The sequence below is a fragment of the Lissotriton helveticus genome, chromosome 1_1 (genome assembly GCF_964261635.1).
Source record: "Lissotriton helveticus chromosome 1_1, aLisHel1.1, whole genome shotgun sequence".
Taxonomy (NCBI): Eukaryota; Metazoa; Chordata; class Amphibia; order Caudata; family Salamandridae; genus Lissotriton; species Lissotriton helveticus.
This window is the reverse complement of record NC_136057.1, coordinates 1,935,309,666-1,935,336,480: the sequence shown is the minus strand read 5'-3', so window position 1 is coordinate 1,935,336,480 and position 26,815 is coordinate 1,935,309,666. Positions and strand designations below refer to the sequence as shown.

Below are 26,815 nucleotides of genomic sequence, written 5' to 3'. Positions count from 1 at the left end.
CCTTGAACATTCGAGAAAGTTTCTAGCGAACTCTGAGCTTAGCTGGCAAACCCAAAAATTAAGTCTAGTATCGACAGTAGTAGACCTAGTTAACGTCTGGCCTAGGCCTTTACTGCTGTAGGCACTATTCCAATGCGCAGAGCCTATTGGGAAAATAGGAGCTACACTACAGAGAGTGCATAGGGAGTGGAGAGTGCATAGGGAGTGGAGAGTGCATAGGGAGTGGAGAGTGCATAGGGAGTGGAGAGTGGAGAGTGCATAGGGAGTGGAGAGTGGAGAGTGCATAGAGAGTGGAGAGTGCATAGGGAGTGGAGAGTGGAGAGTGCATAGGGAGTGGAGAGTGGAGAGTGCATAGGGAGTGGAGAGTGGAGAGTGCATAGGGAGTGGAGAGTGCATAGGGAGTGGAGAGTGCATAGGGAGTGGAGAGTGCATAGGGAGTGGAGAGTGCATAGGGAGTGGAGAGTGCATAGGGAGTGGAGAGTGCATAGGGAGTGGAGAGTGCGTAGGGAGTGGAGAGTGCGTAGGGAGTGGAGAGTGCGTAGGGAGTGGAGAGTGCATAGGGAGTGGAGAGTGCATAGGGAGTGCAGAGTGGAGAGTGCATAGGGAGTGCAGAGTGGAGAGTGCATAGGGAGTGCAGAGTGGAGAGTGCATAGGGAGTGCAGAGTGGAGAGTGCATAGGGAGTGCAGAGTGGAGAGTGCATAGGGAGTGCAGAGTGGAGAGTGCATAGGGAGTGGAGAGTGCATAGGGAGTGGAGAGTGCATAGGGAGTGGAGAGTGCATAGGGAGTGGAGAGTGCATAGGGAGTGGAGAGTGCATAGGGAGTGGAGAGTGCATAGGGAGTGGAGAGTGCATAGGGAGTGGAGAGTGCATAGGGAGTGGAGAGTGGAGAGTGGAGAGTGCATAGGGAGTGGAGAGTGGAGAGTGCATAGGGAGTGGAGAGTGCATAGGGAGTGGAGAGTGCATAGGGCATAGGGAGTGGAGAGTGCATAGGGAGTGGAGAGTGCATAGGGCATAGGGAGTGGAGAGTGCATAGGGCATAGGGAGTGGAGAGTGCATAGGGAGTGGAGAGTGCATTGGGAGTGGAGAGTGGAGAGTGCATTGGGAGTGGAGAGTGGAGAGTGCATTGGGAGTGGAGAGTGGAGAGTGCATTGGGAGTGGAGAGTGGAGAGTGCATTGGGAGTGGAGAGTGGAGAGTGCATTGGGAGTGGAGAGTGGAGAGTGCATAGGGAGTGGAGAGTGGAGAGTGCATAGGGAGTGGAGAGTGCATAGGCAGTGGAGAGTGCATAGGCAGTGGAGAGTGGAGAGTGGAGAGTGCATAGGGAGTGGAGAGTGCATAGGGAGTGGAGAGTGGAGAGTGCATAGGGAGTGGAGAGTGGAGAGTGCATAGGGAGTGGAGAGTGGAGAGTGCATAGGGAGTGGAGAGTGGAGAGTGCATAGGGAGTGGAGAGTGCATAGGGAGTGGAGAGTGGAGAGTGCATAGGGAGTGGAGAGTGGAGAGTGCATAGGGAGTGCAGAGTGGAGAGTGCATAGGGAGTGCATAGGGGGCGGAGAGTGCATAGGGGTGGAGAGTGCATAGGGGTGGAGAGTAGGGAGTGCATAGGGAGTGGGGAGTGCATAGGGAGTGGAGAGTGCATAGGGAGTGGAGAGTGCATAGGGAGTGGAGAGTGCATAGGGAGTGGAGAGTGGAAAGTGCATAGGGAGTGCATAGGGAGTGCAGAGTGGAGAGTGCATAGGGAGTGGAGAGTGGAGAGTGCATAGGGAGTGGAGAGTGGAGAGTGCATAGGGAGTGGAGAGTGGAGAGTGCATAGGGAGTGGAGAGTGCATAGGGAGTGGAGAGTGGAGAGTGCATAGGGAGTGGAGAGTGGAGAGTGCATAGGGAGTGCAGAGTGGAGAGTGCATAGGGAGTGCATAGGGGTGGAGATTGCATAGGGAGTGGAGAGTAGGGAGTGTATAGGGAGTGGAGAGTACATAGGGAGTGCATAGGGAGTGGAGAGTGCATAGGGGGTGGAGAGTGCATAGGGGGTGGAGAGTGCATAGGGGGTGGAGAGTGCATAGGGAGTGGAGAGTGCATAGGGAGTGGAGAATGGAGAGTGCATAGGGAGTGGAGAGTGCATAGGGAGTGGAGAGTGCATAGGGAGTGGAGAGTGCATAGGGAGTGGAGAGTGCATAGGGAGTGGAGAGTGGAGAGTGCATAGAGAGTGGAGAGTGCATAGAGAGTGGAGAGTGCATAGGGAGTGGAGAGTGCATAGGGAGTGGAGAGTGCGTAGGGAGTGGAGAGTGCGTAGGGAGTGGAGAGTGCATAGGGAGTGGAGAGTGCATAGGGAGTGCAGAGTGGAGAGTGCATAGGGAGTGCAGAGTGGAGAGTGCATAGGGAGTGCAGAGTGGAGAGTGCATAGGGAGTGCAGAGTGGAGAGTGCATAGGGAGTGCAGAGTGGAGAGTGCATAGGGAGTGCAGAGTGGAGAGTGCATAGGGAGTGCAGAGTGGAGAGTGCATAGGGAGTGGAGAGTGCATAGGGAGTGGAGAGTGCATAGGGAGTGGAGAGTGCATAGGGAGTGGAGAGTGCATAGGGAGTGGAGAGTGCATAGGGAGTGGAGAGTGCATAGGGAGTGGAGAGTGGAGAGTGCATAGGGAGTGGAGAGTGGAGAGTGCATAGGGAGTGGAGAGTGGAGAGTGCATAGGGAGTGGAGAGTGCATAGGGAGTGGAGAGTGCATAGGGAGTGGAGAGTGCATAGGGAGTGGAGAGTGCATAGGGAGTGGAGAGTGCATAGGGAGTGGAGAGTGCATAGGGAGTGGAGAGTGCATTGGGAGTGGAGAGTGCATTGGGAGTGGAGAGTGCATTGGGAGTGGAGAGTGGAGAGTGCATTGGGAGTGGAGAGTGGAGAGTGCATAGGGAGTGGAGAGTGCATAGGGAGTGGAGAGTGGAGAGTGCATAGGCAGTGGAGAGTGCATAGGCAGTGGAGAGTGGAGAGTGGAGAGTGCATAGGGAGTGGAGAGTGCATAGGGAGTGGAGAGTGGAGAGTGCATAGGGAGTGGAGAGTGGAGAGTGCATAGGGAGTGGAGAGTGCATAGGGAGTGGAGAGTGCATAGGGAGTGGAGAGTGGAGAGTGCATAGGGAGTGGAGAGTGGAGAGTGCATAGGGAGTGGAGAGTGCATAGGGAGTGGAGAGTGGAGAGTGCATAGGGAGTGGAGAGTGGAGAGTGCATAGGGAGTGGAGAGTGGAGAGTGCATAGGGAGTGCAGAGTGGAGAGTGCATAGGGAGTGCATAGGGGGCGGAGAGTGCATAGGGGTGGAGAGTGCATAGGGGTGGAGAGTAGGGAGTGCATAGGGAGTGGGGAGTGCATAGGGAGTGGAGAGTGCATAGGGAGTGGAGAGTGCATAGGGAGTGGAGAGTGGAAAGTGCATAGGGAGTGCAGAGTGCATAGGGAGTGCAGAGTGGAGAGTGCATAGGGAGTGCAGAGTGGAGAGTGCATAGGGAGTGGAGAGTGGAGAGTGCATAGGGAGTGGAGAGTGGAGAGTGCATAGGGAGTGGAGAGTGCATAGGGAGTGGAGAGTGGAGAGTGCATAGGGAGTGGAGAGTGGAGAGTGCATAGGGAGTGGAGAGTGGAGAGTGCATAGGGAGTGCAGAGTGGAGAGTGCATAGGGAGTGCATAGGGGGTGGAGATTGCATAGGGAGTGGAGAGTAGGGAGTGTATAGGGAGTGGAGAGTACATAGGGAGTGCATAGGGAGTGGAGAGTGCATAGGGGGTGGAGAGTGCATAGGGGGTGGAGAGTGCATAGGGGGTGGAGAGTGCATAGGGAGTGGAGAGTGCATAGGGAGTGGAGAATGGAGAGTGCATAGGGAGTGGAGAGTGCATAGGGAGTGGAGAGTGCATAGGGAGTGGAGAGTGCATAGGGAGTGGAGAGTGCATAGGGAGTGGAGAGTGCATAGGGAGTGGAGAGTGCATAGAGAGTGGAGAGTGCATAGGGAGTGGAGAGTGCATAGGGAGTGGAGAGTGCATAGGGAGTGGAGAGTGCATAGGGAGTGGAGAGTGCTTAGGGAGTGGAGAGTGCATAGGGAGTAGAGAGTGGAGAGTGCATAGGGAGTGGAGAGTGCATAGGGAGTGGAGAGTGGAGAGTGCATAGGGAGTGGAGAGTGGAGAGTGCATAGGGAGTGGAGAGTGGAGAGTGCATAGGGAGTGGAGAGTGGAGAGTGCATAGGGAGTGGAGAGTGGAGAGTGCATAGGGAGTGGAGAGTGCATAGGGAGTGGAGAGTGCATAGAGAGTGGAGAGTGCATAGAGAGTGGAGAGTGCATAGGGAGTGGAGAGTGCATAGGGAGTGGTGAGTGCATAGGGAGTGCAGAGTGCATAGAGAGTGGAGAGTGGAGAGTGCATAGGGAGTGGAGAGTGCATATGGAGTGCATAGGGAGTGGAGAGTGCATAGGGAGTGGAGAGTGCATAGGGAGTGGAGAGTGGAGAGTGCATAGGGAGTGGAGAGTGCATATGGAGTGCAGAGTGGAGAGTGCATAGGGAGTGGGGAGTGCATAGGGAGTGGAGAGTGCATAGGGAGTGGAGAGTGCATAGGGAGTGGAGAGTGCATAGGGAGTGCAGAGTGGAGAGTGCATAGGGAGTGCAGAGTGCATAGGGAGTGCAGAGTGGGGAGTGCAGAGTGCATAGGGAGTGCAGAGTGGGGAGTGCAGAGTGCATAGGTAGTGCAGAGTGGGGAGTGCAGAGTGCATAGGTAGTGCAGAGTGGAGAGTGCAGAGTGCATAGGGAGTGCAGAGTGCATAGGGAGTGCAGAGTGCATAGAGAGTGGAGAGTGCATAGGGAGTGGAGAGTGCATAGGGAGTGGAGAGTGCATAGGGAGTGGAGAGTGCATAGGGAGTGGAGAGTGGAGAGTGCATAGGGAGTGGAGAGTGCATAGGGAGTGGGGAGTGCATAGGGAGTGGAGAGTGCATAGGGAGTGGAGAGTGCATAGGGAGTGGAGAGTGCATAGGGAGTGCAGAGTGGAGAGTGCATAGGGAGTGCAGAGTGCATAGGGAGTGCAGAGTGGGGAGTGCAGAGTGCATAGGTAGTGCAGAGTGGAGAGTGCATAGAGAGTGCAGAGTGCATAGGGAGTGCAGAGTGCAGAGGGAGTGCTAGAGAGTGCAGAGTGAGTAGGGAGTGCTAGAGAGTGCAGAGTGAGTAGGGAGTGCTAGGGAGTGCTAGAGAGTGCAGAGTGAGTAGGGAGTGCTAGAGAGTGCAGAGTGAGTAGGGAGTGCTAGGGAGTGCAGAGTGACTGCAGAGATTAAGCTAATGGCAATGTAAATGACAATGCCATTTATTTATCTATTTTCAAAACCAACACATAAATGCAAATTTTGTCATTTACAATGCCAATAACTAACTTTTCCAAAGGCGAAACCATTGCATTGTAAATGCTTGTTTAAATTATCTGTTGTGATAAGGTTTATAAAAGGGTTTGGCATACGTTTCTTCCCTGATCATTGGTGATGCTTGCTGCGTCTTCTGACTTTAAAGACTGTTTTCCTCATTGTGACTGGCAATAAGGTCATGTGAGTAAGTTCAGGCACTGTCTGTGAAACTGCTCTACGCAACATTTTTCCCAGCCAAACTGGTGCTGCATACTCAGGTGGCCTTCTTCCTTAAAGTCATGACTCCTTTCCACGTTGGGCAATCCCATTACCCTGCCGCTGTTCTTTGCCCGACCCCAACCCAGTGATGCCCTCAACCCACCCAACTACCCCCTCCCCCAAAATCCCCCCCAAAGGGCTTTTACAGTGATCATATCAAAGAACATCGGTGGTTGAGCAGCTCTTTCAATCAATCAATCAGAGTACTTGTAAAGAGCGCTACTTACCCGTAAGAGTCCCAAGGCGCTGAGGGCAGAGGGGGGTGCTGCTACTGCTCGAAGAGCCAGGTCTTGAGGAGTTTTCTGAAGGCGAGTAGGTCTCGGGTCTGCCGTATGTGGGTAGGGAGGGTGTTCCAGGTCTTGGTGGTGAGGTAGGAGAAGGATCTGCCGCCAGAGGTCGTTCGTTGGATGCGGGGGACAGTGGCGAGGGTGAGGCTGGCGGAGCTGGCGGGTCGGGGTGTGGAAGCTGAGTCTGCTGTTCAAGTAGGCTGGTCCGGCGTTGTGGAGTGCTTTGTGTGCGTGGGTGAGGAGCTTGAAGATAATCCTCTTGTGGACAGGGAGCCAGTGTAGGTCTCTCAGGTGGGGGGTGTTGTGGCTGTGGTGGGGGAAGTTGGCGATCAGTCGGACGGAGGCTTTTTGGATGCGTTGTAGTCGTTGTAGGTGTTTGGCTGGGATTCCTGCGTAGAGTGCGTTGCCGTAGTCTAGTCTGCTGCTGACGAGGGCCTGTGTCATCGTTCTTCTTGTTTCGGTCGGGATCCACTTGTAGATCCTGCGGAGCATGCGGAGGGTGTTGTAGCAGGAGGAGGAGACGGCGTTGACCTGCTTAGACCTGGAGAGGGAGGAGTCGAGGATGAATCCTAAATTGCATGCATGGTCAGTGGGTGTTGGTGCTGTTCCTAGTGTGGTCGGCCACCAGAAGTCGTCCCAGGCTGAGGGGGTGGGTCCGAGGATGAGGACCTCAGTCTTGTCCGAGTTCAGCTTCAGACGGCTGCTCCTCATCCAGTCGGCGACGGCCTTCATTCCCTCGTGGAGGTTGGTTGGTGTGTGGGTCCTTGGTGATGGAGAGGATGAGCTGGGTGTCGTCAGCGTAGGAGATGATGTTGAGGTTGTGATGGCGGGCCACTTGTGCGAGGGGGGCCATGTAGACATTGAACAGCGTTGGGCTGAGGGATGAGCCCTGTGGGACGCCGCAGATGATGTCGGTGGCTTCGGATCGGAAGGGTGTGAGGCGGACGCTCTGGGTTCTGCCGAAGAGTAAGGACGTGGTCCAGTCAAGAGCCTTCTCTTGGATTCCAGCTTCTAGGAGGCGTGTCTTTAGAGTGCGATGGCAGACCGTATCGAAGGTGGCTGACAGGTCCAGGAGGTTGAGGGCTGATGTTTCGCCATTGTCTAGTTGGCGCCTGATGTCGTCTGTGGCGGCGATGAGGGCTGTCTCGATGCTGTGGTTTCGTCTGAATCCGGACTGGGATGGTTCCAAGATTTTGTTGTCTTCCAGGTGGCGGGCCAGTTGCATGTTGACGATTTTCTCGATGACCTTTGCCGGGAACGGGAGCAGGGAGATGGGCCAGAAGTTCTTGAGGCCTTTGCGGGGTTCTCTCGGTCGAAAAAAAAGGGAAGGCATGCAGAAGAGTACCCTGTTGAGGTGGATAGTCCTCTGCACTGTCCGAGAAACCACCTCTGCAACAGTGTGTGAATTTCCTGTCCCTGACATTTACCACGCTTCGACGTAGGTGTCTATGTATATGCACACGTCTAAGCACTACTTCCTTGACCGCCAGGTCCAGTAGGAAGGACATTTTGTCTGCTTTGTTCTGAGTAATTTGTATGCCTGAGTCCACTCCACAGACCCTCCACCTGGGGAGTTACTGCTTTGGTAATTATTTTAAATTGAGGAATCTGTGGTTAGAAGTATCCAAGATGAGAACAAGTTACTTACCTTTTGGTAGCGCAAATTCCTTACTGCTCACTCACCTCCTCGCTTTGTGGAGTGGCCTCTTTTTAACATCTAAAAAGGTCCCAAATTAAAAATCAGCACACTAGTACCAACAATTGTTCACGCCTTGTGTCTGGGGGTGTGGAAAGGTAAAAACAAGAAACTGAATTCAGCGTTTGAGGGTGGCACATATGTGCAGCTCCCCTCTGTCACTTCTGCGCCAATACATAGCACGGCGTGGAGCCGCACAGTGCCACCGAGCAGTACTGGAGAAGTGTTTTGGGATTTAGTCTGGCACGTAGGGAGTATTTTAAAGTGGGGAATCTGTGCCTAGATAGGTTATCCACCAGAAAGAGTGTTACCGAATGTAAGGAGCTTGTTCATTCTCCTTTTGCTACATTTTCTTTTCAGGCAAACTGATGCAGAATTGTGTCCAAAGTTCCTAGTCTTTAGCGTTTAATGGAAGGAATCATGGATTAAATAAAGCTAACATTACAAGCAAGTATCTTGTTTTCATGCTCTGCACACATGAAAGCTGATAGTGTTGCTCTATAGCCTCTCATCGGGTGGGGTACACAAATTGCAAGCCCTTGAATTTCTGTATTTACAGCATCCATTGTAGATATGCTCTTCGATGCTCTAGAGTGTTGTGTGATTCCCTCTCTCATTTATCCATTGTCTTTCCTGCACCCCCACTGAATATCACTAGTGGTTCTGATGACTGTGGTCTGCAATTAAAACAAGTGTATTTGCTTCTTTTCCCATTAACTCTCTGGCAGACGATTTGTGTGGAACTTCTTCCGTCTGGAGAACGAGCACCTGAATAACTGCGGCGAGTTCCGAGCTGTTCGTGACATTTCTGTGGCCCCAATGAATGCAGATGATCAGACCCTCTTGGAGCAGATGATGGACCAGGAGGATGGCGTCAAGAACAGACTAAAGACCAAGCCATGGAAGCGCAGCCTCAGCGTGTCGCTGCGCCGTCCGATTGTGCCAACTCAGTACGTTTTCCCACTTAAGGCCTTGCGTAATTTCTTTCCGTACCTTTATTAAACTCTGCTCTTTAGAACTCTGATTAGAAATCCTGGTTGAATGAACATCAGATGTCAATACTCCAAAAGACCATCACACATGATTCTTTAAATCCTTATAGATGTCCATCTTGCATGATATTTTATTATTCTTGGGTGTCCCTCACACACAGCACTTTAGAACTCTTGTTAGAATTACCTCTTATGTGGCCCTCAGAAGACCATGGGAGTCCCTCACACATGATATTTTAGAGTTCACTTTAGAGCGATCTCTTGTGTGACCCTGAAATGTTTGTGGGAGACACTGACACGCAGACCTTCAGCACTCCTCTTAGAAGTCTCTGTCGTAAGACCATTAGAGGTTAATTATGCACACTCACATGCAACTCCTTAAAACTATTTACCTTTACTCTATTTAGGGCCCTCACATAGTGCTCTTTGGTGCACATTAAGGGGTTCTCATATGACCCCTTGACACTCTTTGGAGACCGTCATAAAGCTATTAAGATCATGTGATATATGACCTATCTTGGGCTCTTTTGAAAGCGGGAAAGAATGACTTTAGAACACTTGTATCAAGTACGTTTACTATGCCCTTCAGATGTTCTTTGGGCACCAACCCAAGCTAAATAGCCAGCCGTGCCTTTGAGGCCCTTGTTCTTGGCTGCATAAGAACATTCGAAGCAGGCAAGAATTCTAAATGAGCTCAACACTACTGTAGCTTGTAAAGTTCTTTTGATGGCAAGTAAGGAAAAAGTTGATCTAAGAGGAGTGAAGCCCTGAAATATGTTTAGAACAATGCTGGAAGGTTTCAGTTCAATTGGCTAGGTTTAAAGTGGTCACCTCTAAGGCAGGTATAGGTACAGAGGACATAACAGAAATCCGTCAGGTCCTTTAATGAGCTGGTGAAATGGAAGGTTTTGTCCCTGTGGTAATGATCAAACATGCAGTAGGAGTGGATGTGTCTGAATCTAACACAGCCTTGACATGAGAGTGCGGAAAGGGGATCATGAGAGTAAGTTGAAGCTGGTTAGGTGGAGTTGGAGGTGGTAGACTGAAATGTAGAAAACACTCAAACTCATACTAATAATTGGTCACTAACCCTCCAAGTAGGAATTTGGACAGTGACATTATTGTGCTGAATCCCCTGGAAAGGCCAGCTGGCATGGAGCATGAAGTTATGCAAACTGATTTCATTATTTAGAAACACAGTTGGAATTAAAACACAGTACGTTATTTATAGCAGTAATCAAATGTGACTGTATGACACCAAGTGTAGTGAAAAGCACCAAACAGAGAGCTTTGCTAGATATGACAAATGAGCAAGTCATCAGTAGAGTGGTCATTATAGAACATTTGAGGAACTTTTAGAGACTGTACATACAGCGAAGTTAACTAGGAGTCTTTGTTTATATACGTGTCTATAGTCTTGACACAACACACAGTCCTGTGATGTCCGAGGGCCCTCAGGAAAATAAGCTTGGTAAGTCTTACTTAGTGCCAAAGCAACTGGTGGTAGGGCACAAACCTTTCAGCCATAGACAAACTTATATTCCCAAAATTGTCCTCCAAGTCATCCTTGTGCCTCTTTGATCCATACAGATTCAGATCATCCTTACAGGCTTCATGATCTAGCTGCCTCATATGTTCTGATTATCCATTTGAAATGAGCGAAGCACCTTAGATTCTCAGTTAAGAACTTCATCTTCTCCGTCAGAGCTGGGTAGCACTCCTGTTATTCTGCCTTCCTGTCACATCTTACATTGGCGTACTGAATCCCTGTCGGTATGTGAGTCTTTTTGATTTTCTAGGTATGTATAGTCTTTGCAGCATTCAGAAATGTCCACTACTGATGAATATGTGTACTTGCAGCTTCATCAAATTGGAATATTCCAGATGCCAGACTGGATATGGACACTTTCAGTTGCTCTTTTGCTCTGGTATGGGGTGCTGGCTTTGTCGGCATCGGAAACTGTGATGCCATTGAATCGTCAAAACCTCCACCCCAGCTCCCTGACATTTCCTTTTTTTGCGCGCCAACCACACACACCCGAGCTTGCTTTCTTCTCTTATTTTTGTGACAAAATTGTGTGCTATGCTTAGGGATGTCTGCCCCCTAAATATCCATATTTCAAACATTCTTGGGATTGTGATGGGCAGATGAACATTATGGACCTCCACGACATTTGCTTGTGATTTCTGGAGTTGAAACATGACACAAAGTAGTGAAGGCGATCAAAGAGTAGAAAGCCAAGCTGTTTGTGGCCCAGTCCTGTGATGACCGTTGAATTTTGCTCCTGTCACTGCAGAGATCCAAATCTTGCTCCTCTCCTCCTTCGAAGTCGTAGACAGAGAAGGATAACAAACCTAAAAATAGGAAGAAGCAATATCAATCTTCCCCCAGCACTAGGTTTTTAATTTCTCCTCATCAAATGAGGAGTTTTATTTGTATCCAGACCTGGTCATAATTCCACATACGGATCCAGTGCTACTGGTCCTGATCCCAGTCCCAGGGCCTCCATCATAAATTCTTCCAATGCCCCAGCCGGCTCCTTTGCAGTGCCTCCTCTTGCCTACCGTGAGTGTCCTGCCTGACTTCTGCCCAAGCAGATTAGTAGCAAGACAGTACAGGTCAACTTTGAGTGACACCCTTCACCCTTTTTCTTTTGGTCCACCTGTGGTGTGGCTTACTGGTTAGAGGCGGCAGACCCGGAAGCAGAGAACGGCCCGGGACCAGGGTTCAATTCCCGACGCGGCAGGGTCGTGGACCAGGGTCAGCGGACTCGATAATTCTCGCCTCGGTGCCTACTCTAACCAGGGATCACACTCGGCAACTCTGGGCATTAAGCTTGCCTCATCTCTACAACGGCCCCCCACAGACGCCAGGGATGCCTGGTTTCACCTTGGAGATACCCAGAAGGGACCATCTCACAGGGAAAGCCAGGACGGGTTCCCCAGCGGCATTCAGCGCCAGGGCGCTTACGGGCAGCAGTGCGCTTTACAAGTCCCACACATTTACATTTACATTCGCAGAGAGGTTTGAGGTGCAGGCTTCATGCTGGCCGTAACAAATCTCAGAAGCCTTCGTGACATCTCCAGGAGACAGATAATCCCAAAAAACTTATGAGAGTCTGGAAAAAGATTTTCTTGCCTAAGAGCCTTGCTTTCAAACCTTTGACTGCCACCTTTCTCCTGAGAAGATACACCCATGCCTGGTGGGATAGCCCATATGGTTCTCCCCCAACGAGCAGACTGCACATATAGCATTTTACAGAGGTGTCAAAGAATAGATAAGATGCATCTAGACCTAACCAAAACTGGTACCACAGATTCAATCGCAAGGGCGAAGTGGTCTTTGGTGACCCTACATCGCCATGCATGGCTGAGATATTCTGTTTTTTTTTCTGATGTTCAGATGTCATGATGGACCTCCCTTTTGACTAGGCCAAACGTTTTAGCACGATTTACAGTGTTTTGAAGCAACCAGAGTTACATCTCATTCACATGTTTTGCCATCCAGAAGGACAACCATCAAGTTAGAAAAAGTTGTGGCTTCTCGTGAAGATTTTATTTTTGCCAAAGACTAGCGACTCAGCCTCAACAACTTCAAAACCTCTTCTTCAGACAGTACATAGATAGGGGCAGAGGTTATGCCACCAAACAAGCAGCCTCATCCTCTGCACCACTGGGAAGCAGCTCTAGTTTGCCCATATCAAAACATGTGAGGCACATGGAAAAACAGGTGGCCTTCTTTTTACAGGCCTGGGAGGTTATAACATCAGACCAGTGGATTCTTCGAATTGTGCAAAGGGGACACGCCCTACCCTACCAAAAGGTCCCTTCCCAGATCCCTCACCAGCAGTCCCTTCAGAAGGAAGACCATTTGCACATAATGCAGCAGGTGGTGACTGTCTTACTTTAGAAAAGAGCTGTAGAAATTGGACAGTGGTGCTATTACCTGAAGTTCCTGGTTCCGAAGAAGGGCAACGGTCCTCTTCCCATCCTGGATGTAGGAATCTTTAACACATTCCTCCAGAAGGAAAAGTTCAAGAATCTGTTCCTGGCTCAGATTCTTTTCACACTGTAAGCAGTGGACAAGTTAGTGCCCTTCATCTTGCTAGAGGTGTATTTTAACATTTTAATCCTGCAGTCTCACAGCAGGTACCTGTGGTTCGTGGTAGTGTCTACTAATTACCAGTTAATAGTGCTCTCTTTCAGATTGACATCAACACCTCAACTCTTCACAAAGGTGTTAGAGGTGGCAGTGGCTCATCTCAAGAGGTCGGGAGTCCCAGTATTAATGCACCTGGAGGACTGGTTCCACAAAGCTACAGGTTGTGTCACACCACTTCCCGTCAACAGCATCCCTGTCTTTCAACTTGGGTTTTTCTATCAGTGTGCCCAAATCTTACACTGAGATCTCAGAGTGCTGGTTCTAGATATATCTTCTCTTCGATCTTTCCTTCATCCTCAGCTGGTCCAGGATATTCAGGTAATGCCTCAGCATTTAGGGTAGGAAATCTGATTCCAGTCTTGAAGGCCCTGCCTGCTAGGTGTGTTGGCTTCCTGCATCCTCCTGGTCACGCATGCACACTGGCACATGAGGGCTCTCCCATGATGCCTCTGCGTTCAGTGTTTCCAGCACCCGTGAGATCAGGGGCAGTTTCTCCTTTAGAACAGAGGAGCGCCCCACTTAAGTTACCCCCCAAAGATGAAAAATAAAATGGTAATACATTACCATTTTATTCTCTCATCCTCTGGCGGGGCCACTGCTGAATGAAGGGAGGAGGGTGGACTGTGTTTAAACTTTTCAAAGTGTGCATGTCTTTTTGGCCGGTCGTCTTGGAACAGCCAGCCAGATATATACACTTTGAAACCTCTAACCCAGCTGTCTTAAGACAGCTGGTTCAGAGTAAGTGCAGGGCTCCAATGTCCTTCGCAGCAGTGAGTGAGGCCACTCCCTCCAATCAGGGCCCTGCTCTCACAGCATGAGAGCAGTGCCAGGATTGGTGCCCACACTGCAGCATCCGGTTGAGAGGCGGTCCAGTTAGAAAGAGGTCCGGAGCAGAGGACGTCGGAGGACGTTGGTTAAGGTAAGATATATTTTTTAATAAATTATTTGCACCCTGTCTAAACCCCCTCCCTCTCCCCATAGATGCCAGCAACCACTGCATGAGATTTGTGCTGCACCATGCTAATCTTCTGGACGCTGCAGCAGATCAGGCTTGATGATCAGTGGAGAAGAACCTACTACAGGGGATGACCTTCCACCAGTCGTTGTCATGACTGTGATGGATGCCTCCACTCTAAAGTAGGGCGCACACCTGGTGGAGTTCAGAAGCCGCTGATCTACAGAATATAGGTTCTTAACATCAACCATCTCAAACTGAGTGTGATTCGACTTGCACTCAAGATATTCCCTTTCATTCGCAGTCAGTCTGTCCAGCTCATGGCAGACAATACAGCCTTGATGTGGTATGCCTACAAACAGGGAGGGGTGGCCCCATCTTCTTTGTCAGGAAGAGCTGCGATTTTGGACTTTAGTGCACCATCTTTAGAATTAGCTAATTGCCAACCATCTTGCGGTGTCTCTTCATGTCAGGGTTGACAACCTGAGTTGGTATCCTTTTGCCGATCACAAGGGGCAAATTTACTCGAAGATGGTGCAAGAGGATACCAAGAGGCCTCCTTTCTTTTTATATCCTACCACATTCTACCAAGGATGAGGAGAGGTTTCTCAGGCTGGACCCCAAGAGGGGTGGCACGCTTAAACCACAGACCATACAAAAGGGGATTAGGTCTAATAACCAGCACTTCACGTAATCCCAAGAAGGGCAAAGCAGTCCAGAAGATGTCTTTATCCCAGTAGATTATCTTGTGCACTAAGTTGTGCTATTCCTTGGGACATAAGGAAGCAACGGTGGGTACCATCCCATTCCACCAGGGTGAATACGTCAACATCAGCTTTGCTAAGGGAAGCCCCCATGGCTAAGATCTGTAGCAGCTTCAACATGGTCATTCCTCTACACCTTTGCTAAGCATTATTGCTGTGGCATCTTGTCAAATTGAGATTTCTCTCATCCTATTAATCTCATGGGGCTTAAGGAAAATGGATGGGTAGCTAACATGAGGGCACAGAAGAGGATGCTTAATGGCTTCAGTGATGTCACCGCTGCTTTTTGTTTCCTGTGCCAACAAGGAGCCAGGACCCCTACCACCTCAGAAGAGCTATTGAAAGATTCTGGATCCAGTGTGACAATTGGGATATTCGAAAGATGAGGAATCTGCCTGTTAGAGTATCCACCAGAAAGAAGTATCTTTTTTGAGACTAAGACTGTGGTGCTCCCAAACTAATTAAATTGAAGCTTCTACACTAGATAATTTACAGTTGGTCCTAAGAATAGGTGGCTGTGTGAAGCTTGTCACTATAACGCCACTTCCAAAAAGCACAATCTAAGCACAGATTCAGGCCTAAGGCTGGAGACTGGCTCTGCACAATAAATGTCTATTTCTACATGCTTTATTTGTGAGCTGCTTCACAAATTATTGATCCTTTGTAGAGTTCAGTGTATTATCAATGCAAAGTACTCCCTACTGGGTAGTTTACAAGGGACCTCACAATACAGAGCTTGGGCACTCAACCAAGCCACTGGAGCACTGCTATCCTTGGAGGGCATTGCTTGAAACTTCGACTCGAGTCATTGCAAATGGCTTTATAGTTTAACTTTGTACTTTAAGCTTTCGTCCATATATGGTGCCACTCTGGAACCAGGCAAATAACATTTGAACTCCATGATGCCCATTTCCTGACAAATTTAACAAGACTTGAAGTGGTGAATAGATGAGCTCTGTTGACGGCTGGAATTTTTTCTGCTGGAACAAGAAATGTGTATGAAATGGAACTTGTCAGAGTATCTCTTGTGGAGAAGTGTGTGCTGCGGCCTATCTATATATCTACTTCTACCCTGTTCCACTCATTTTCAAGATATGAATCTCAAGCTATGCAAGATCCAGGGTATTTACTTGGTGGCACCCATATGGAGAAACAAATGTTTGTTTCTTATACCACTTGTAGTTGGTCGGAGGCTAACAGCCCCTCCTTCCAGACAGTAGGCAGGGGTGTTTTCTTGTGTAAAGTGTTAGGCCTGGTACAACACTTTTCCACATTATTAAAATATTACACAGCATTATACCCATATCACCTGGCCACTGGAAATCCCAGCCATTCCTTGGAAAATGTTGGCATTCGCACTACAATCAGCCAATTCTTGCCATTGATCCAGGTTTAGGTGTTACCACTAAACTCTTGAAAGGGGTATTGATGCTGTTGATCACCATAGAGTCCATTGAATCGCATTTTCTGCCATTTTATTTCTGTCATTTTATTTCTGTTTGCACATTCTATAAAGCGTGCCCTGAAGGGCAAAGAGGTAATTAAAAAAAAAACACTCATATCGGTTCACTTAGTAATATTACACGGCACATTATTAACATAATCAAAACAACTATTAATGTGCTAGATTAGATCAACATTATACAGAGTCATTTTTAAGCATACGTAGCCATTCAGCTATTTAGTAACTCTGAATTGAATTAGCACATTTTCAACAATATTTTAAAGAACAGAGGTTGGGAACTCAAGAGGGGAAGGGGTTTTAACGGTTATGGAGCTGCAAATAGAGCGCCTCAAGGGAGCACGTTTCAATCTTGGACTTTAACGTTGCATCCACAGTTAACTCAAGGTTAACATAGACTGAGTAGCATCAGGAGTATTCTTGACAGATAATCCAAAGCCCTAAAAGTAAAGAACCCCAAATCACCTGAGACTGGAAGTGCACTGGGAGTTTGCACAAAGAAATCAGCATAGCAGTGATGTGATCACTTTCTGGAACCATCACCGCATGTGTAGCAGCAGTAAACACTGATCTCTAAAGAGTCAGAGTGGAGGCAGGAAAATCCACAAACGCTTGCAAATCACCAGAGCTTAGATTAGATGATGGAATGGAATCAGCAACAGAAACAAAAGGCCTATTATAGTGGAGTAAATTCAGCTGAAAAAGACGATTGTGCAAGTTCCGCAAAGTGGCTTGAGTGTGGCGGCAAAATTAACACCTAAAGAATGCACTGCTGTTTACAATAAATAAAGAGAAAATGGTTGAAAGTCAGGATTAAGCAGTATCTGCTGCTCTAAAATGTCTGTGTTAGCAGAAGTTATATTTAATTTTTTTTAAAGGGTCAATCCTTCTTCCATGGCACAGACACAGTCCCTTAATTGGAGGGCGTTAGCCCTTGATAATAGTCTCAGGCGGAGCTGCATGTTATCTACATATATGTACCGAGATCCACCACCGAGCTCCAAGTGACTTTAAGCTTAGATTTTAGCTTGCAGGAGGGCTGTTGGAGTTTGGAATATCTGTTGTGATCAATCAGTCAATACATTTGTAGAGCGCGCTACTCACCCGCAAGGGTCTCAAGGCGCTGAAGGGGGGGGGGGCGCTACTGCTCGAACAGCCAGGTCTTGATGTGTTTCCTGAAGGTGAGATGGTCCTGGGTCAGTCGTAGGTGTACGGGTACGGAGTTCCATGTCTTGGCGGCCAGGTAGGAGAACGATCTTCTTCCGGTGGTTGTTCTGCGTATCCGTGGGACGGTGGCGAGGGCGAGGCTGGCGGAGCAGAGCTGGCGGGTAGGAGTGTAGAACGAGAGGCGATTGTTGAGGTATTCGGGGCCCATGTTGTGGAGTGCTTTGTGTGCGTGGGTGAGGAGCCTGAATGTGATCCTCTTGCTGACGGGGAGACAGTGTGGTTTCTCAGGTGGGCAAATATGTGGCTGTGGCGAGGGATGTCGAGGATGAGTCGTGCGGAGGCATTCTGTATGCGCTGGAGTAGTTTCTGAAGTTTGGCTGTGGTTCCTGCATAAAGGAGGTTCCCGTAGTCCAGTCAGCTGGTGACGAGGGCCTGGGTGACCGTCTTTCTGGTTTCGGTGGGGATCCACCGAAAGATCTTACGGAGCATGCGCAGGGTGTTGAAGCATAGGGATGAGATGGCATTGACTTGTTTGGTCATCGTGAGGGAGGAGTCCAGGATGAATCCCAGGTTGCGTGCGTGGTTCGTGTGTGTCGGTGCGGTTCCCAGCGCTGTGGGCCACCAGGAGTTGTCCCAGGCGGATGGGGATTGTCCGAGGATGAGGACTTCCGTCTTGTCTGAGTTCAGTTTCAGCTGACTGAGCTTCATCCTTTCCGCGACGTCTTTCATTGCTTCCTGGAGGTTGGTTTTGGCGGTGGTTGGGTCTCTAGTGAGGGAGAGTATCAGCTGGGTGTCGTCGAGGTAGGAGATGATATTGAGGTTGTGTTTGCGTGAGATGGCGGTGAGGGGGCTCATGTAGATATTGAAGAGGGTTGAGCTGAGCGAGGAGCCTTGGGGTATGCCGCAGATGATCTTGGTGGCCGCAGTGCGGGACGGCGGGAGGCAGACTCTCTGGGTTCTGTTGGAGAGGAACGAGGTGATCCAGTCATGGGCTTTTCCTTGGATCCCAGTGTTGTAGAGGCGGGTTATTAGGGTGCAGTGGCAGACGGTATCAAAGGCGGCTGATAGGTCTAGGAGGATGAGAGCGGTTGTCTCCCCGTTGTCCATCAGCGTCCTGATGTCGTCGGTGGCTGCGATGAGGGCGGTCTCGGTACTGTGGTTAGCCTGAAATCCGGACTGGGATGGGTCGAGCGAGTTGTTTGCTTCGAGGAATGCTGTCAGCTGTTTGTTGACTGTCTTCCCGATGACTTTTGCCGGGAAGGGAAAGAGAGAGATGGGGGCGGAGGTTCTTGAGGTCTTTAAGGTCTGCCGTGGGTTTCTTCAGGAGGGCGTTGATCTCTGCGTGCTTCCAGCTTTCTGGAAAGGTGGCTGACGCGAAGGAGTTGTTTGACGTTCCGGAGGTGGGGTGCGTTCATGCAAAAAACTGCTTTAAACTAAGACAGGTTGATCATTGGCATGAATATCTATCCCTTTCAATAAACTGATTCTTGTTTTTATTTAAGCTAGTCAATTTATTTTCCAAGCCAAAATGTGTTAAAAAACCTAGGAATCCTACTATGAATCTTATGGTATTCTTCCACCTACCCCGTGGCACTCTTAAGCTGTGCCTTTAGTACAGCTCTGTGATACTTTGAAGCTTGCATATCAACACGCTTTTAGTCACTTTACTTATTTGGACAGCATTAAAATGATCTAAACACAAAAGACAGCCCGGGGGTCTACAGGGAGTATATCAAGTGGTCCCTCTATTCACTATACTCCTATATAAGTGAGCAGGAATGATTCCGCACTAGACCTTGCTTAGTGCCTCAGAATAAAAAATAAAAAATAGGACGTAGAAATGGAATTATAACCTCATGGCTCTATGATTCACCGCGACCGATTGAATGAACCCCTCCATAGAGGTAGGATTCCCATCAATGTCTTATGTAGATCAAATTGTTATCATCTGGTCATCCCAAGCTGGTTGGTATGTCTTCTGATCAATAAGACCGTACCTAACCACAAAACTTGTTGGGGACAAGCCCTCAATCACTGTGACAGCCACAGAGCCATGATCTAGATGGAAAAAGTGCAGTGCGAAAAAAAGAAGTGGTGTAAGTTAAAATAGGATAGAGAAACAGTAAAAGAAATTTTAATCGGCATTGTACTTTCCCTTGTTAAAAACAAACAAGTGAAGCAGTTTGGACCAAATAACTGCTTTTCAAAAGGCCAACATGTTTCAGCCCAAAATGGACTAGTACCAAGGGCTTTCGTCAGGGCCACAGTTCTTAATCACTCGTTACTGTCTTGTAAAAGTGCAAAATTAAAGGATATCAACATGTGAACGTGGGATCAATGGTAAGGGTAAGAAGGAGGTCCCGCTCTGTCCGTCGCGACCTCGCCTCCCACTGAGCTCAGATGAGCACCACGAGGTCGCGACGGACAGAGCGGGACCTCCTTCTTACCCTGAGCTAGGTTCCAGGAGAGGTGAGGCACACTCCCTGTATATTATGGATATACGATACGCCGAATTGATACAGAGGAGCATTGATCCCACGTTCACATGTTGATATCCTTTAATTTTGCACTTTTACAAGACAGTAACGAGTGATTAAGAACTGTGGCCCTGACGAAAGCCCTTGGTACTAGTCCATTTTGGGCTGAAACATGTTGGCCTTTTGAAAAGCAGTTATTTGGTCCAAACTGCTTCACTTGTTTGTTTTTAACAAGGGAGAGTACAATGCCGATTAAAATTTCTTTTATTGTTTCTCTATCCTATTTTAACTTACACCACTTCTTTTTTTCGCACTGCACTTTTTCCATCTAGATCATGGCTCTGTGGCTGTCACAGTGATTGAGGGCTTGTCCCCAACAAGTTTTGTGGTTGGGTACGGTCTTATTGATCAGAAGACATACCAACCAGCTTGGGATGACCAGATGATAACAATTAGATCTACATAAGACATTGATGGGAATCCTACCTCTCTGGAGGGGTTCATTCAATCGGTCGCGGTGAATCATAGAGCCATGAGGTTATAATTCCATTTCTACGTCCTATTTTTTATTTGTTATTCTGAGGCACTAAGCAAGGTCTAGTGCGGAATCATTCCTGCTCACTTATATAGGAGTATAGTGAATAGAGGGACCACTTGATATACTCCCTGTAGACCCCCGGGCTGTCTTTTGTGTTTAGATAGTTGTTCAGGGGAATCTAGCCTGTAAGTTGGGTCTTTAAATATTTCCCCACGACCCTGTTCCCACCATTTGTTATTTAACAGCATTAAAATGAACCTGTTCTAAAAACCATGACAGATGCCGGCTGGTTTTTCGTCTTGCCACCCACTCTCCAGGCACCTATGGTGTTCAGTGCTACGAACAGAGTGGTAACGTGTACCAACTTTCAGCTTCTGGAGGATATGAGTCACAGTGTCCAAATACATCTACCAACACACTTGGTAAGGCCTTTTTGTATAAGAAAGCATCTTACCATCACTAGGGCTTTCTCATTCAGCCTTATTTCTTCTACTTCTGTTTAAGTAATCACATACCTGTAATGAATTTTAGTCAGTAGAAGGATGGGACATGGACATTTTCTAACCTTACTTTAGCATTCTTAAACACTATCACAAGCGTGCCTATTATGTATGTGACTAGCACCATTATTACCATGCGTACTTAAACATGAGCAGTCATTGAAAGTAAGGATTTATGGTAGACTGTTTGTTTTTTGACTGCTATGGTTCATTACTCAAAAACAAGTTTGTCTCTGCCTATTACTACACATTCTGAACTACCACAGTTTTTTGTAAGTGGCTTAACAACAAATTGCTCTTTGCATATTGTTGTGTTTAATTTCACATCACAGATTCCACGTTTATTATTCGTATCTGCAGCCAAATACTCCGGCAAAGGATAAATTGGCCAAAACTTTAAGCCTTCGATGGAAGGATAATAGGACCAGTTACTATAGTTAGTGGAATTCACCCTCTGCTGTACGTTCCATGAATTTGTTGAGGGACCCAGCCTTGGTCGCAGAACTCCCTGGTGGCTTCAATATCCATAAAATGTATGGTAGAGGGTACTTTTGATTATATATAACTTGCTCCACTGGTCCTATTGTTTCTTTTACTGCTACTAGCAGTAAGTGCCCAATTACTTTTCAGGAAGGAACTGCTCAGACGTTATATTATTTTGACATTTTTCTCTTTTTTCACAACATCACTTAAGAGGCCTGAATGAGCATCTCAATGGATTTGCTACTCTATGAGAGAGACTCCATTAGAGGGTTTTTTGGTGGGTTGGAAATGGAAGAGTTGACTAAGAGACATGCTTATTTAATTTACCTACCAAAGTCCTTCCTGACATCCTTCTGATTCTACAGCATATTTAGGCTATATTGGACCCCACAGGGGCTTTTACTGTATCTTTCAATGCATCAGAAAGATTGTCCTTAAGTCACCTCTGTATGTCTTGCAATTGAAACGATCCATATTGGAATTCTCAAGCTTTTCTTCGCTCACAATTAATTAGAAGGTGTAATTGGAAATCCAACCCCAGCAGGGAACACCATCTTATACTGATATCCTCATCCTGTATACCAGTGGTCTGGTTTTCTGACCTCTTACCCAGCTACGGGCATGATTCTATCCCTTCCTCAGGGACCCAGCTTCCTGTCCCTGAATTATGGGAGAGTACTAAACCCATCAATTAAGTCTCCATACTGAGAAGTCGGGTTCCCAAAACACCATCTTACAAGTATGTCCACCTGCCCCAAACAGATGTATACTTAATTGTTGATGACTGCCAGGGAAGTGGCCCACCAAGCACAATACTTAAGTAAGGGGCTAGAGGTTTGCTCCTTGTTTCTTGATATCGAGGCAACCCCGACCTGGTTCCTACCTTCCATTGTGGTCTTCCTTCTTTCCTTTTGAAATCCGATATCAAGGTAGATTTTCACAAGAGCTATGATTAATTTGAAGTGGCTTGCAGAGTATCTTCAGACAAGTGCCTCTCATTGTCTTATGCTTATTTAAAAATACCCTATGATTGACCTCTCATCTGTTTGTCTGTGAGGTGCCTGCTTCCCTGATTGGGATTTTAATGTCGCTTTATTCATGGTGCTGAATCGTACTTCTAACCCATACCTTTTTGTGAGCAGAAATTCCTAATTGGGGGACAGTTCTGTGTTTTTTGTGGAGCAGAGCTTCCTCACTAGGTGCTGCACCACTTATTCAGGAGAGAATTTTTAAATTTGGGTATTGGAGGTTCAACATTGGCGGTAGCAAGCATCATCTACTCATAAAGACTGCGTGACTTATGATACTGCTTTGTCTTTCGGCTAAGGACCTTATCAGGGCAATGCTTTCGAGCACTATGGCATAAAATAGAAGCTAAATATGGTGCTTGCATTGTGTGCTTTAAGTTGACTTCATCGCAAGTCATATGTACTCCCCTTTGGTCAAAGGCCAAAAATCATTTTCTTCTGCGCTTTTCTGAACTCCACACAAGATGGGAAACAATGAACAGTATCTGAATTTAGCATGGCCTTAATCTACAAAACTACTACTTTTACTTTTACAGGTAAGAAACCTTTTCCCTCCTTTGAAAATGTCCTGCATTTGATATTTCTACAGTGTAATAGCTTCTTGCCCGGTAAAGGGGGGAGGGAGGGTTGCTCTCTATTAACTAAAGCAAATGTTGCACATGTATCGTGCGACAAAAGTGGGAGAAGGCATGACATTTTTTAACAGAAAAGAGCCTTTTTCAACTAAGAATAAAACAATTATGAGTAGTAATTTTTCAAGACACTTCAACATTGATCTTGGAGGGAGTATCCTTCCAAGCATTAAAAAGCATACCAGTGTAGATCAAGGCAGGATCTGACATCTTGATCATGGGGCCAATGGTGAGACAATCTCAAGATGAATATGGCACGAAACTGCAGATCTAGGCCTTCAAGCCCCAGTACCAATTATTAAACATTTCATCATTGTAGCTCTAATGGGAGGCTCTTACCTTATATACAATGTTTGGGTCACCATCTATTATTTGTTCTATACATGGCTTTTCGTGAAGCTGTGCAAGATCCAATAAGGTAGATTTTTGAAAGAGAGCAATGTTTCAGTTCCATTCAGTTTATTATTCTGAATTGGACTGCCTCACCTTTGCAGACCTTATAATACTGTTTAGTGTGCTTCCGTCATCCACCCTTCCAGCACCCTATGGCGTTCATTAACACTCGTATTTATATCTGACTTGTCCTCTTTTTCCTTCTCTCTGCCAGGGGTAAGGCGCGAGACACCAAGGTGCTAATCGACGACACGGATGATGAGGCATGCACTTGAGGTGCAGTCCTGTTCTGGGCCCTACGCATTGCAAATGGCCCTCCGTACACCCCCACACCCTCACCGATTTAACGCACCATCCGAGCCGACAGCAAGGAGATAAGTCACAAGCCTAACTCGGCTGAGCTTCCACTCCGGATCCTATGGACTCCAAACAGTGCTCACTGTGTCGTTGTCAACACCCGATTTTTAGGATTTTGTTGGGTTGTTTTGTTTCCTATTTTTAAAAACGTGCTTAACATTTTTTTGTCAATCAGAGAACCGTTAAAAAAAAAAACACTTGGAAAGAAACAAAAACCAATGAAACAAAACAAAGCAAGCGACTGGAAGTCAGCGATCTGCGATTGCTCATGAGGGACAGGGACGAATGCCCCATGGGGGCAGAGTGGCGAGAGGGACCTGCTCCACTCCCAGCTCCGTTGAAAAACCGGACTCGTTTCTACTACTTTTTTTGTTGTTGATAAAAGTTTTGTGTGGTTGGGACCCTGAGCCAGGGCTCCGGAAGCCCTTATGCTGGGAGAGCGCACTTTATGCAGGAACGTCTGCCACAGAGACGCATCTTCCCCAGAAGTGGCTTCTCCTTCTGGGTTTCTTAAGAATTATCGCTGTTCATGTATATTTGTGTTTTTCTTCTTTTCTGTACTGAATCGCACAAAGGCTTCATGTGAAAGATAGTACTGAGCTTTCCCCTCCTGGAGCGCAAACTGTCACTGGTAAGTGGAAGTGATCATAGGGGGACAGTAGCATGACATCGCATCATGTGGGCCTCTCCTTTCCCTCCTGGCGAGGAGGACCAGAACATCTTCTCCAGGGGGTGGGCAGACAGCCCCCTCTTTTATGTTTGTTCTTTTTGTAAAGCCAAAGTTCTTTTCACATGTTTTTGTTGAGTCTTCTTTTTTTGTCTCTCTGTTTACATCATTTACCCAGTACTGATGGTGGTTGAAGGGTACAGGTGTTCCATATGGATGTGTACTACATTTATGTCCTCTTTCATCATAAAAAAAGAAAGGAGGAGGGCAATGCTTTCCCACCACCAGTCCTCTGTAACAATGATGTGTGAATTGCCATTTTGTGTCAGAATTGACATGATTGACCACTAAGAATGAGGAAAAGCAGTCTCAATTTGCAGTGCCAAACGGTCAACCACTGGGGTGGTGCTGGGAGCCACCCCTTTCCCCTCCACTGTTTTGTTTTCCCATTGCAACTTGTCTAGTAATAGGGGCACTTGGGATGCCTCACAGCGCCTCGTTGTCCCTAGTGTGATTTAAGTTGACAGAAGAGACTGAAGTTTAGGATTTCTTTCTGCCCGAGGAATAAAAACGCAAAGGCAAATCAGACATGGGGTGATTATTGGCAGGGGTGTCAGCCTGCACCAGGAAGGCAGTCCACCGTGGGAGACCGCCTTATTGACTCCTTTTTGTGGATTCTCCTATTTCTTTTATAATCAGCAGCATGGCATGACGGTAGCATTCAGCTGCCTGGTGCCACTGGCTGAACCTAAAATAGGTCTTGCAGACTGATGCGGCAACGTACGGGTGAGCAGTGACCTACTGCATGCGTTTGCTCCATTACTTTACACTGCTTATACATTCATTTGAGCTGTGAGGGTTATCCTCTGTGCTCTGTGACAACTCTTGTTGGTTTTAACTTACTAGACTTTGGTAGTGGTGTTTCATAAGGGTTACTTGATGTCATCCCATACTGATTATAGATTGTGACGTTGACTGTTGCTGCAAGAAAGTCGTCTGGCATTGCTTATAGGTCTGCAAGTTATATTGTAGGGGTGTCGGATGGCATCTATTGTTTGCAAGTGAATAACTGGTTTGAGTACTGACTTTTGGTACTCCGAACAGGTGCCCTGGGCGAGTGAACGGGTGCACCCTGCTTAGTAGGTCATTGGTACTGGGAGTGAGGGCTCTTGCAAGCCGGTTTATTGTGTCCTGGTTATAAGTCAAGTTGTTCTCATGAGAGATGCCTTCTCACATCGGTTCTAAAAGAACGCTGCAGAGAGCATTGTGATATGAGCACCCATCAGACACTCCTCCCTTCATTCACCTTCAGTTGTTCTACTTCTGCTGTCCTTAACAGTTTTACATCAGTAGCCATCTTGTAGTCATTTTATTTTTAGAATATTTAATTACCTCATGTATGACTTTTTGGCTCCTCACTGCTTACGTTTAGGGTAGAGCGAGCCCGCAGCTACTTTAGGCTCCCTAATGGACAGTGGTCCACATCCTCACCAACCGCCTTTCATCATTCTGCACAAGAGATTACAAGGGAATCTATTCAATGCGTATGCACAAAATGAATTATACCACCTGGTCTTCGTACTGACCCTGCTACCTGCATTATGAGCAACCTCTTGCGTTGCTTGACCACCAGGGACTGTAACTGCATAATAAGCTTGACTGCCATCTACGCTTTTCTGAACTTGAGGACTGTGGATACTTCTTTACTGTAAACTCACTCTTTAGAGAACAACTGACCAGGTAAGAGTCATTCCTCACAGAGAAGTGAGTGAACCTGCAAAACCATTTGAGAAAAACTGCACTCCTGAAGTATAGGTTTTCTAGACATGGGGGTTGATAGACTTCCGTTGACAAGGACACAATGTTTTGGTTTTATTTAGATCTAAAGTGATCATCCGTTTTCCTGTCAGTGAAACAAAAGTGAGTTGATGCTTTCTTGTGCTGCCTCCACACTTTCTGGCCATTTTGTTTATGATGAAATTAATTGCTTTTGAAGCCATGTCACCCAACAAGTGCATCTCCCACAAGATAGGCAAATCATGCTTGTGCTGAAATATTTTCGGATCCTTTCCCACTCGTTTGCCTTTTTTGTGACTTATGGTCATTCTGTGTGCAGTAAAGACGCGCAGAAGTGGGAGCAAGGAATTGTGATGAGGTTTTTCACAGTGATAAAAATTTAACCATCTTATTGTAGGAAGCAGATGACTGCCATTTAACACCCCTTGAACGTGATCATAAACCCAATCTACTGAAAGGGTGGGAGTTGATCTGCTAGATTTTGTCTGCGGTTGCAGAGATTACTAGCATACAACCACACCTTTAGATTAGATCAGAAACCAAAACAGCTTTGTGAAGGAGAGTTCACAAACTGACATGAGCCTGTGAATGATTTTATCCTGCCACACAAAGGTGCCACTCTTTTAGCCAGGATTACATAAGTGTGGCACCTTTGAAATGATATGCGTTTTCTACTCTGCTTTTGGAAAGGGATTACTGCCTTGTGTTAACTCATGGTCAGAGCAGATCACAAATGTGTACTCTGCTTTAAGATATAGCTCATATAATGCTCGGGTCAGGGATTCCATGAATCCCTAGTGCTTCAAGAAATGATCAGATCCATCGTACCACCCCAATCAGGCTTGCAA

At 47.4% G+C, this 26,815-nt stretch overlaps 1 protein-coding gene across 1 annotated transcript in view; it reads left to right on the top strand.

Moving 5' to 3' along the window:
• Positions 1 to 24,756, top strand: part of XPR1 (xenotropic and polytropic retrovirus receptor 1) — a 577,436-nt gene extending 552,680 nt beyond the window's left edge. The window contains exons 14-15 of the mRNA XM_078643514.1: positions 8,322 to 8,543; positions 23,361 to 24,756. Of these exons, the coding sequence (XP_078499640.1) occupies positions 8,322 to 8,543; positions 23,361 to 23,421 (283 nt within the window). The 3' untranslated portion in view covers positions 23,422 to 24,756. The remainder of the gene's footprint in view (positions 1 to 8,321; positions 8,544 to 23,360) is intronic.
• The last annotated feature ends 2,059 nt before the right edge of the window (positions 24,757 to 26,815 follow it).